At 57.8% G+C, this 12,229-nt stretch overlaps 1 protein-coding gene across 3 annotated transcripts in view; it reads right to left on the bottom strand.

Moving 5' to 3' along the window:
* Positions 1–12,229, bottom strand: part of SLC27A1 (solute carrier family 27 member 1) — a 32,243-nt gene that overhangs the window by 4,644 nt on the left and 15,370 nt on the right. For all 3 annotated transcript variants that reach the window (XM_040444877.1, XM_040444876.1, XM_040444875.1), the window contains exons 3-7: positions 6,132–6,526; positions 5,830–5,991; positions 5,663–5,732; positions 4,956–5,047; positions 4,777–4,886 (exon numbers count right to left, since the gene is read on the bottom strand). In XM_040444877.1, coding sequence (XP_040300811.1) covers positions 4,777–4,886; positions 4,956–5,047; positions 5,663–5,732; positions 5,830–5,991; positions 6,132–6,526 — 829 coding nt within the window. The remainder of the gene's footprint in view (positions 1–4,776; positions 4,887–4,955; positions 5,048–5,662; positions 5,733–5,829; positions 5,992–6,131; positions 6,527–12,229) is intronic.

Genomic DNA, 12,229 nt, shown 5'->3' with positions numbered 1-12,229 from the left:
CGCCCCCCCTCCGCAGGGCTCCTTCCCTCCCCGTCTCAAGGGTCCACCCCCGAGGGGGGGGGGGTGAGTCATCTCCCAGATACCCCAGGTGCCTTCAAGTCCTTATCTGAGGTTTGGCTTCCTAAGGATTACCCCCGATCACCACCACCACCAGTTTTACTAGGGGTCACAAACAGTTAAGTAACCGGACCAAAGCTGGTAAGTGATAGTGCTTGATTTGAATCTGGGCATCGCGGCCGGAGTGTGAACGAAACAGTTACACGCTCAGGATGAAGCGCCAAGTTGATCATTACAGCTCCAAAGTGTTCACAGCGTCCCCTCACCAACGGGATAAAGTCCAAATTTCTGCCAGTGGTCAATTCCCTTCGCAACCCCCCCCCCTGCCCCCACTGCCTTCCCTCCTTCCCTTTCGCACCAACACCCTGTGCCACACAGGGCTCCTCAGGGCCTTTGCACATGCTGTGCCCGCTGCCTGATGCGAAAATCCTTCCCCAGGGATGCATCTGGGTCCCCAGGGTTTGGGCCAAATATCACTGCCGCGGAGAGGCATTCCCTGCACAGTGCTTGTTGAATCCCTGATGAATAAACACATGTGCTGAGTATTCTACCGCCAAACACAGAGCTCATCCGTTTAATTCTCCCAACACTCCACGCGGGACAGGAAGGCAAGAGATTCACAGTGGGAAACGGCCTGTCCAAGATCATCAGCTGCTGGACACGAGGCAAGCCCAGGATGGGGCAAGGTCAGAGCCTGAAGGTGGGGAGTTCTCTCCCTCGGTCCCTAGGCTCAGGTCAGTGCTTTTGCCGGGGGCCCAGCCCACGCCAACCTAAGACACAGCGGGGCCAACCAGCCCAGTCTGTCCCCAGCTAGTAATTGGTTCAAGGGTGAGCACATGACCAGAATTAGGCCAATGAGAATCAGCCCCAGACTGTCGCTACCTGAGCTGCTGAAAACCTGCCAGAAGAAACAGGGCTAAGAAGGAAGCTGCACACCTAGGAAGGAGAAAAACAAGAAATGGACAGAGACAGAGCACCTCCTGGATCAGGTCGTGCCTGAAGCTGTCCAGCTCTCAGCTGTCCTCTTCAGGCCAGGGGAGGGACAACCCAGCCACAATTGAGGCAGCGGAGGGAGACAATGACACCGCCCCTCCACTCCCCCCCAACCATGGCCCTGAGTCTGTGTCACACTGAAAGCAAACAGCTGATCTTTACCTCTGCCTGGACCCCGGGACAGACCCAGGGCTGAAGGGAAGACAACTCAGGTCAGCTCAGAGAGGCAGACATCAGATGGCCTATGCCAACACCTCCAGCCTGCACGGTGGCACCTAGATAGAGGCTGGGAGCAGATCATCGACCAGGGACCCTGCTACAACTCCCCCGCGTCAGGGTGACCTTGTACACTAGGTGCACGCACCCCAGTGGGCAGGGAGAGACACAGGCACCACACATTCAACCCCCCCCCCCCCAGGGATGAGGAGGGGTGGTGTCACCTGTCCCCTGCCCGTCTGCTGCTACACAGCAAAGAAAGTGGGGTTCTAATGTTTATTTATTTTTGGGAGAGACAGAGACAGAGCGTGAGCAGGGGAGGGGCAGAGACAGAGGGAGACACAGAATCCGAAGCAGGCTCCAGGCTCCGAGCTGTCAGTGCAGAGCCCGACGCGAGGCTCGAACCCACGAACAGGGAGATCACGACCCGAGCCGAAATCGAATGCTTAACCAACTGAGCCACCCAGGAGCCCCGGAAGTGGGGCTCTAAATGACAGCCCGCTGCCTCCCCTGAGGACGGATGGACTGTTGTTTGGGCCTGGGGCCACCGCTGCAAGTAAACAGCAGCCAAGCAGTTTCCCTGTCCAACAGCCAAGGGATGGGATTTCCGAACCCAAATGCATGCACTTGTTTTGTCAATGTCCTTGTTAAACCTCTGAGTCCTTGACCTCTGAGGATTCCGTCCTCTATTCCTTAAAGAGCCCCTCAGTGTTTAGCATGTACCTTCTTTTAGACACAGAAATTCCCCTTCTTAGAAACAGACTACCAAGGGTCCAGAGACGGTGAATGATGCCCGATGCAGCACGGCATGTCAAGGACAAAGAGGGGGACCACCTGACACCACGGGCCTCCCAGTGGGAGGGCACAGCACCACCGACAAGGAATCCTTGCCAAAAAAAGTTGAACTTGAAGCTGATCAAATATCTAGACTAGGGGTTCTCAACCACAGGCAATTCTGTCCCCCCAGAACACTTGGCAACATCTGGATGCATTTTGAACGGTCACGACTGGGGTGGGGGGGGGATGCGTGGGATGCTCTTGGCCTCTAGTGATGTCAGGTCAGGAATGCCTGTCAATATCCTGCAGTGCACAGGATGGCCCCCAGAGCAGAGACTGATCCAGCCCCAAATATCCCAAGCATCATGGTGGAGAAACACTGTGCTAGACCCAACAACTCCCAATGGACAGGAAATGCCAGGGACAGAGGAACACGTTAAGAGACACTGTCTCCAGATCGGGAAAATACTACAGGACAAGCAACTTCCTTTCTTCAGTAAATACACACAAGATGGGGAAAAAAAAAGAAACAAGAGGTTCCTACAGATGAAAGGATTCCCATGAGACACATCGACGGTCGAAATGTGTGGGTCTCCTCTAAAAACGGATTTTGTCCGAATTCTAGAAACAGGGGAAAGACCACCTTTTTGACAAGGCGAGTCCCTGGGGATTGAGCCGCTGCCCAGATTCCTGATGACACTGCGGGGGTCACTGTCACTTTCTGGCTGTGATGGCAGTGCTGAGCTTACAGGTTTTTTTTTCTTTTCTTGTTGCATTCACGTATACCTAAAATTGACCATCTGAAGCACTTTTAAGTGCACAGCTCGGTAGTATTAAGTACATTCACACTGGGAGCCAGCCATCACCATCCACCGGAACTCCTTTCGTCTTGGAGAACTGAGATTCTGTCCCCACTGGACGCTGGGTTCCCACCCCCTCCCCCTCCGGCAGCCCCGTTGGCTTCCGTGTTTCAGCCCTTATAAATAGCACTGCTGTGAACCTTTGTGTGCAAATATCTCTTGGAGACCCTGCTTTCACGTCTTTTGTTCTAGAAACAGCCCTCACCAGACACAAAAAGCCACACAGTATCTGATCCCACTTACAAGAAAGGTCCAGGACAGGCAAATCCATAAAGATAGAGAGCAAATTAGTGGCTACCCCAGGCACGGGGGGAGGGAGGGGAACAGGGCTGGGGAGTGACTGCTGATACCGGGTTTTCCTTCAGGTGTGCTGGAAATGTTCTGGAATTAGAGGTGGTGGTTACACAACATGGTGAATGCACTAAGGGTCACTAACTGTCCGCTTTAAAAATGGTTTATTTCGGGGCGCCTGGGTGGCTCAGTCGGTTGGACGTCCGACTTCGGCTCAGGTCACGATCTCGCGGTCTGTGAGTTTGAGCCCCGCGTCGGGCTCTGTGCTGACAGCTCAGAGCCTGGAGCCTGTTTCGGATTCTGTGTCTCCCTCTCTCTCTGCCCCTCCCCCGTTCATGCTCTGTCTATCTGTCTCAAAAATGAATAAATGTTAAAAAAAAATTTAAAAAAAAAGGTTTATTTCATACGAATTTTGCCTCAAAAGCAAAACAGTCCTCATCTTTCAGAGGTTTTCCAGAAACATCTATGTAGGAAACACACTGCTCTCTGGGGGTTGTTTCACAATGATGCCGAAGGAGGGATGTGGGTGGGGCTAGAGGGGGCAGGATGGGGTGTTTGAAGGCCCCTGGGGCCAGTGACAGGTGCAAAAGAGAAAATCCTCCTCGGATTTCCTTCGGTTAGTGAAATCAGGTACTGATGTAGGTCTTTCCCCAAAGCAAAGCACTGTCACTGGAACTTCCAGAAAGCGGTGGGGGGTGATCTGTATTCACAACTCTCAATAATCAAGTGGATCAAACAGACCCGCTTGCCCTTCAAGACTTGGTTTAACAACGTTCCTCAAGGGCCACCCACAAGGAAAAAAGGAAAATCCTCAAAAGGAGAGCAAATCAGTCATTGCCCCCCAAAGACGCCCAAGATGCCAACCCAGAGCCCCCCCCCCCTGCCTAGCTGTGTGACCTGGGCAGCTGGGCTAACCTCTCTGGGCCCCACCCATCCAAGGTGAGGTGGGCACCTGCCAACTTGCCAGTCCCTGGACACATCCCATTCTCTCCTCTCCTCACCCCTTCTTCCTGGAGGCAGGTGATAGCACCTGTATTTCTATCCTCATCAGGACACTGAAATCCGCAGCCTGGTTTCCTCTCACCGTGGAGGGGAGAAGAGAGGAAGGACCGGGTCCTAGCGCACCCCGCCCCCCATTTTCTACAGGACTGTGGATGTCCTCACCCCACCTGAGCCCCACACCTTGTGGCCTTAACCAGCGCAGGGCGGTGACTGCACCCACAGGCCTCATTTCCTGCAGCCACCAGCAGGGAAGGCTGCTGGGGCCCAGGGCAGCGCGTTAGAGAACTCAGGCAGCCTGGCCCCAATTCCAGATGCGTTACAGGCCTCAATTTCCCCACCTGCACAATGGCCTCTGCGATGCCTCTGCCCACTCTCAAGCAGTCCTAAGATTCCATGCAGTTTGCGTGTCGAAGTAAGGTTAGCCTGGGGCTGACACGGAGCACGTGCTCCAGAAGCACGGGCCACCTTCCTGTCCCCCTCCGGGGGCCCTGGAGAACAGGGGGTCGGGGGAGTGGCTGCCCCGCAGCGGAGGACCTGCAGGTGGAGGGCGGGGCAGCGCGCGGGAGGGGCGGGGCCTGACCGTGCAGTTGTACTTGACGCAGTCATCCCAGAAGCGGCTGGCTGAGAACTTCTTGCGGAGGACCACCGTCAGCCCGTAGAGGAGACACTGCCCCACGCCCATGATGTTGCCTGCAGAGGGCGGGCTCGGTGAGGGGTCTCCAGTCCCTGCCCCACCCCCGCCCGGCCTGCCCATAGTACCTGCCGTGTGGTACAGGGGCAGGCAGTCATAGAGCACGTCTGCCACCTGCATGCTGTAGGCGTAGTGGCCGAAGGCTGCGATGCGGTAGTACCTGCGGGGGGTGGGGGCAGGGAGTGCAGGGGCTGGGGCTTATGTCCTCCAGGGTATGGGAGTTGGGGGAATCTGTGGCGGGGGAGGGGACACAGCAGGGACCCAGGCAGAGCCAGCCCAGCTCACAGCGGGGGGGGGCCGCGCCCGGCGGGCGGGAGAGGTGTGGGGAGGCGACACACGAGCTGAGATCTGGTGAGAAAGGGCTATGGGGGCTGAGCCAGAGAGCGCCTTGGTGGAGGGCACAGCCTGTGCAAAGGCCCGGAGGGCAGAAGGGCCCTGGCCGAGTTGAGGAAGTGTAACGAGCTGAGAGGGCTCGAGCGAGGGGTGGAGAGGGGGAAAATGAGAATTGGCAGGGGGTGCGCAACGCGGGCGTGGATTTTACTCTGAGGGCCAAGGCAGGTACAGAGAAGTCCGGCATGGGGGGGCGGTCTGGTTTAGGATTTGAGACCCTCCCGCAGACGGAGCGGCACTGTCCTGAGATGGGCCGTGGGTCTTCCGCGGGGTGAAGACAGAAATGTCCCCAAGATCCCAACAAGAGCGGAGGGAAGGGGTCAGCCGTACAGGCGACCGGGAGTCACTCTCCAAAGCTGGGGTGATGCCCACCGGCCCCCCTCACCTGCTGTGCACTACAATGGCGGCCTTGGGCAGCCCCGTGGTCCCCGATGTGTAGATGTAGAAGAGTCGATCTGCAGGAGACGCATGTGTTGGGGTCCGAGGATGAGGGGGTGGGGGGCGGGGGGCACTGGCAGCGGAAGGAAGGCGGGTGTCCCGTGCCAGCCTCACCATCCATTCCCTTGTCAGGGGGCTGTGCCAGGGGGGCGGTGGAGGCCTCCTTCAGCAACGGGTCCAGGAGTCGGGCGTCCGGCAGGATGCCCTCAGGCCCCAGTTCTCCAGAGCAGAACTTGAGCAGACTCTTCCCCAGCTGTCCGCTCACCTCGGCCACCACTGTAGCCCAGAGCAGACGTCACGGTCAGGGGCGGCCTGGGATGTACCACGCCATCTCGCCGCCCCCCGCCCCCCGGAAGGCCCCAGGGCTCCCCCCCCCCCCGCCCCCTGCTCAGGATGCCAGCTGCGCCCGGCCTCACCTGCTGCCAGCTCCCCTCCGAAGATGAGCGCCTTGGCACCCGAGGTGCCCAGGCAGAAGGCCAGGGGCTCCCGCCGCAGGTTCACGTTGAGCAGCGCGGCTTCCACGCCTGCCTTGGCCAGGCCCAGCCACAGTCCCACGAACTCGGGCCGGCCCTCCAGGAGGATGGCCACCACGTCACCTGGAGTGAAGCCCAGCCGGCAGAAGAGGTTTGCCACGGCATTGGAGTAGGCGTCCAGCTGCGCAAAGGTCCAGCACACGCCACTGCCCGCGTCCACCAGCGCCAGGCGGTCAGGCTGCCTCTGTGCCACCACCTGGAAGATCCGTGGGATGGTGTGGCGGGCACGCTGGTGCCGCCGCAGCTCCAGGCGCACGCGGATCAGCACAGAGAGGCCGCTGGGAGGGGGAAGGGAGGAGACGGCGTCACTGGGTGCCCCGCCCGGCCTCCAGGAGACCTCTCCAAGCCTCAGCATCTCCATCTGGAGAAAGCAGAGGGAAAGGTCCCTGCACCTCCGAGGACGGCGAGGCTTCGATAAGGACCCTTTGGTTGCTGGGTCTCTCGGGGGACTGAGAGCGTGAGGAGGGCTGTTGACCAAGCAACGCGCAAGTACCACAGACCGTCCTTGTTTCTCTCTTCTGGGACGTCCAGAGCCTCCCGCAGTCCCCACGAGCACCTGCAGCCTGGACTCCTCATGCTCCACCCACCCGAGCCTGGGGTCCCCGTCATCTCCTCCAGGAAGCCTTCCGGGGCTCGGCCCCTGCCCTGCGCCCACTGCTCCCCCATCAAAGCCTACAGTCCCCCAAACGGGGCCAGGCTGGGGCAGACACCGGCTGGGCTCAGGGAATGCTCTCTTGTTCACCTTGGGAAACCTCCCCATCCTCCGTGCTCCCCCACCAAAGCCCCTGTGCGGAGCCACTCGGTCATGGGTCTGCTCCCCCCACCCCTGGGTCGTGAGCTCCCCGGGGAAGTCCCACCTGCACCGGCCGCATGCCCGGTACGTACTAGGTCCATACACAAAGAGGCCAGACTGTGTTCGTGTCTCCCAACCTGGAACTCGAGGTAGCGGCCAACACAGAGGCAGATTCTTCCACTCACCTCCCAAACGATGAGCACCTACTGGGTGCCAGGCCCACGATGGGCGAAACAGACCCAGCGGTAACCCAGACTTAACCCTTCTCCCCCTCCATCTTCCTTCCACTCCTTCTCCTTTTCCTACCCCTTGCTCACTCACTCCAGCCACAGGGCCCTTCTTGCTGTTTCCCTGAAGACACCACCTGGCATGCTCCCACCCCAGGGCCTTTGCATGCGCTATGCCCCCTGCCTGGACCACTCTTCTGCCAACATCCACGCGGCTCCTCCCCCACTTCCCTTAGGTCGTGGCTCAAATGACACCCGTCTGTTACTGACCACCCCCCTGTCTCCCCCTCTCTGGTCCCTGCTTTGTTGCACTTATCAACACAGCACTTACATTGTCAAAAGCCAGACCTACCATCTTGCCCCTGGGCTATCTCTTTCTGCTCTAGGTGACAGGAACTTCTGTCTGTTTTGCTCTAGGGCCTGGAGAGACAGCAGCGGAGACAGATCAAGGCCCCGCCCGCCCCACTCTCCTGGAGGGCAGTGAGCCTGCCACAAGCAACCCCACAGGACAGTCTTGGAGGGAGAGAGAGGCGTCTGGAGCTCCCGGGCCGGGCCTGAACCCCACAGCCCACGAGAGCGGCCAGCCTGAGCCTGGCAAGATCTTCGGTGAGAGGAGAGGCCGCCACACGTGAGCACGGTCTCAGGGCAAGGCCACACTGAGAAGAGGCGCAGGCATAGGGACAGCTGTGAGGAGGCTGCTCCCCAACCGGTTCCCTCCGGGTGCCCGCCCTGTTACTCTCAGGGTGACGACGGCCTCCATGTAGATGAACACCCCTAATCGGAGAGCCCTGCTCATCGAAGCCCCTGTTCCCGCCGCAGGTTAACATCGAGCAGTGTGGCTTCCACGCCCGCCTTGGCCAGGCCCAGCCACAGCCCCACGAACTCAGGCTGGCACTCCAGGAGGATGACCACCACGTCGCCAGGGGAGGTAACCAGGGGAAGCGACATCTGCATCTGAGCAGGAGCCTGGCACATAGTAGGTGCTCAGTAAACAGAGGTCGAAGGACTGCTTTCAAGCCCCTGACCCTGGAGCCCAGCATCCTGCCCCTCCCTGGCAGCCAGTGCAGAGGCCCGGATTTCTTCAGGGCCCCAGACCTGAGCACCTACTTTGCACAGGCGAAGCTGATCGGGATCAGGTGTGAGAAGTCAGATCGGTGGAGGAAGGGGACGGGGGCTGGGGTGGCCAGGGACACTGATGGCAAAGGGGCAGGAGTCATCTTGTGGGGAGATGGGAACGTTCTCCAGGACCTTTGCCCGTGCGGTTCCCACTGTGGAAACATTCTGCCCCAGAGCCCCCCACCCCCACCCCCATCAGGGTTCCTACACATCCTTTACCTCTCAGCTCCAACGTCCCCTGCCTGGAGAGGTCTCCCCAGCCCTGCCTAGCGTGGATCACTATATAGCTGTTTGCAAACACGCTTGCAAATTCTTTGACAGTCGTCCCTTCAAAAGGCAGGTCAGGTCCTATTTTCCCCACCCCGCAGGAGTGGGCAGACTCAGGGACTCGCCTCTAATGAAGAGAATGGGGCGATAGTCGTGCTGTGTGATTTCCGAGACCGGGGCTCAGAGACAGCACCTCTCCTCCAGGCACGCGGATGTTCTCGCACACTCTTTCTGGACACCGGACCTCGGAACCCAGTGCGGAGATGTAAGCAAAGGAAGCCAAGACCACATGGAGAGGCCGCGTATAGGGGTTCTAACAACACGTTTGAGTGAACACAGCTTTGGGTGATTCTGGCCCCGGATCCTGAATCTTCCACCTGAGGCTCCAGACACAGCAGAGCACATAAGATGGTGACATCTTGGCGACATCTGAATTCCTGACCCACAGAAGTCACAGGAAAGGATACTGATCATTGACCTAAGCCGCTAGGTTCTGGGGTAATTTGTTACACAGCCATGGAACTGACAGGTAACCGATACACTCCCAGGCCCCGTTTCACTCCTTCAGAGCCGGTCATCACACTCTAAACCCGTCATCTTCCTTTACCGATTTCCTGAGCTTTTTGTTAGTTTCTACGAGAGCGAGCACCCAGTTTGTCTGTCTGTTGTGTCCAGGGATACGGTTCCGGGATGAAGCACAGGACCTGGAACGTAAGGACGATGCTGGTATATCCTGTGGGCGGACTCAAATGCAGCCCTGCCTCTTCTGCCTGCGCACAACTGTACTTGTTTGAAGAGCATCCCCCCAAATTCGTGTCCACCGGAAACCTCAGACCGTGACCTTCTTTGGAAGTAGGGTGTTTGCAGATGTAATTGAGGGAAGTATGAGATGAGGTCATCCCGGCTCCCCAGTGGGACCTAAATCCAATGACAGGTGTCTTTTTTTTTAATGCCTAAAAACAATTTTTTTTTTATGTTTATTTGCTTTTTGAGAGAGGCAGAGACAGAGCGTGAGTGGGGGAGGGGCAGAGAGAGAGGGAGAGGGAGAAACAGGATCCCACGCAGGCTCTAGGCTCTGAGCTATCAGCACAGAGCCCGAGAACGTGACCTGAGCTGAAGCCGGACGCTCAACCGACTGAGCCACCCAGGCGCCCCCAGGTGTCTTTTTTAAAAATTTTTTTTTTTTTCAACGTTTATTTATTTTTGGGACAGAGAGAGACACAGCATGAACGGGGGAGGGGCAGAGAGAGAGGGAGACACAGAATCGGAAACAGGCTCCAGGCTCCGAGCCATCAGCCCAGAGCCCGACGCGGGGCTCGAACTCACGGACCGCGAGATCGTGACCTGGCTGAAGTCGGACGCTTAACCGACTGCGCCACCCAGGCGCCCCCCAGGTGTCTTTTTAAGAGAGAACACACAAACACAGGGGAGGAGACATGGGGAGACAGAGGCAGAGACTGGAGTGACCTGGTCACAAGTCGTGCGATACCCGGAGCCCTCAGAAGCGCAGCCCAGGGGGAGGAAAAAGCGGCCTGGAGTTCATGGCCTTAGTTCAAATCCTGTTCCACCGCCTACCAGTGGGGCCTGGGCGGACGCTGCCCTCTCTGCAGGCCTCAGTTTCCTTACTTGGAATATCAGGAGACTGAACCCAACAACCTCCAAGGTGTTCTCCATCCAGCTCAACAAAGTGCCAGTCCTGCCACTGCCTGATTTACAAGCAGGAAGTGGGGCCCAGAGCAGCGATTCTCAGCCTATTGGGTGTGAAGTGTGTTAAGTGCCCAACCAAGACGAAGGGCTGAACCAAAAGGGATCCATTGTTACTCTGCCCGGCGAGATCCCGCCTCTGGGCTTTGTAAGTATTCTTCCACCCGAGTGCTCTTCCTTTCCCCAGGTCATGGCAAGGGTGGCCCCTCTCATCTGCCCACTTGTGCAGGGTGCCCTAACCACCCTGGTTCAAGGAGTCCCTCGCTATCCCCACCTCGCCCCTACATGTTCGATCCTTCCGGTCACTGTCTGATGTTTTATCATTTCCTTCCCGGTTATTCTTTTCCCTCACTAGGCTGTGGGCTCCAGAGGACGGGAGAAGTGTCCGACACATTCACAGCAGGTCACAGTGAACATGGCGTCCCCCCAAGCCCAGATGGGGTGTGGCTCCCAGGAGGTCCTTGGGGATGGATGGAACAAATGACAGTGGCCAGAATCTGACCATCTCACCAGCCCGGCCTGGCCCCCACCAGCACACAGCGGGACCCGTGCCCTAGTCAGCTCTTCGTGGTTTCCTGGGCCTGCTCTGGGCCAGGCCCCACTCCCTGCATAATGGGGTGAACGGTGGTCCTCAAAAGAGAAGACCCAATTCCTGGCCCCCAGAACTTGTGAACGTGACCGCATGTGGAGAAAGGGTCTTTGCAGGGTCTTTGTGCAGGATACTCCTGGCTCTGTCTGCTGACCCCCTTGGCTCCTTGAACTCCAACGTTGCCCAGCCCACACACCTCCCTGCAACACATCAGCCCCTTTCCCACAATCCCTGCACCATGGGACACGGCAGTCCCACGTTCTCTTTCCTCTACCCAGAGAAGTTGTCACTGGCATGTGATGGCTGGAACCACAGCAGGCAGCATGAGGGTATGAGGGTACCCAGCTGGAGATGCCAAGCCTTTGCAGCAAGGATGGCACAGCATAAAGACCGAAGGAACCTGGGTCAATGACAGCATGCTGCACTGGGAACTGACCAACCTGAAGCCGTCTCACGTCAAAACTCCATGTTACATGTGGTTGTAACTGTTCTCTACTGCCAATGCCACGCCTAGTTGAGATTCACGCTACTCGCAGCCAAAAACCTCCTTCGAGAGTTTAGCTCCCTGGAGGGGCTGATCCACTCGTGCGCCATCCCTCCACGGAGCACCACCACGTGCTGGACATCACGACAGGGACAGCGACACCCAGGTGACTAAAGCGGGCGTGATCACTGTCCAAATGGGGTTTACAATCTAAGGAGGGGAAGGGAACTCATAACCGAGGAAAAAGCGAAGAAAACCGATGATAGTTTGTTTTTACTGTTTTATTATTTATTTTTGAGAGAGAGCAGGGGGGAGGGGCAGAGAGAGAGAGGATCCCAAGCAGACTTCGCGCTGTCAGCACAGAGCCCGACGCGGGGCTCAAACTCGCGAACTGTGAGATTATGACTGGAGCGGAAATCAAGAGTGGGACACTCAACCAACTGAGCCTCCCAGGTGCCCCAATCCAATGATAGTTGTATGCTAAGTTTCCTAAAAAGGAAACAGGATGATGTGATCGAAAGCTTTATCCACAGGAAGGGCGGGGGAGGGGGGGAGACCACTTTGAGGAAGCGACATTTGTTTTTAAAAAATTTTTTTTTTTCAACGTTTATTTATTTTTGGGACAGAGAGAGACAGAGCATGAACGGGGGAGGGGCAGAGAGAGAGGGAGACACAGAATCGGAAACAGGCTCCAGGCTCTGAGCCATCAGCCCAGAGCCCGACGCGGGGCTCGAACTCACGGACCGCGAGATCATGACCTGGCTGAAGTCGGACGCTTAACCGACTGCGCCACCCAGGCGC

The sequence above is a fragment of the Herpailurus yagouaroundi genome, unplaced genomic scaffold (assembly GCF_014898765.1).
Source record: "Herpailurus yagouaroundi ecotype Mexico unplaced genomic scaffold, PumYag 193, whole genome shotgun sequence".
Taxonomy (NCBI): Eukaryota; Metazoa; Chordata; class Mammalia; order Carnivora; family Felidae; genus Herpailurus; species Herpailurus yagouaroundi.
The sequence above is the reverse complement of the archived record's forward strand: the minus strand, read 5'-3'. Positions and strand labels throughout refer to the sequence as shown.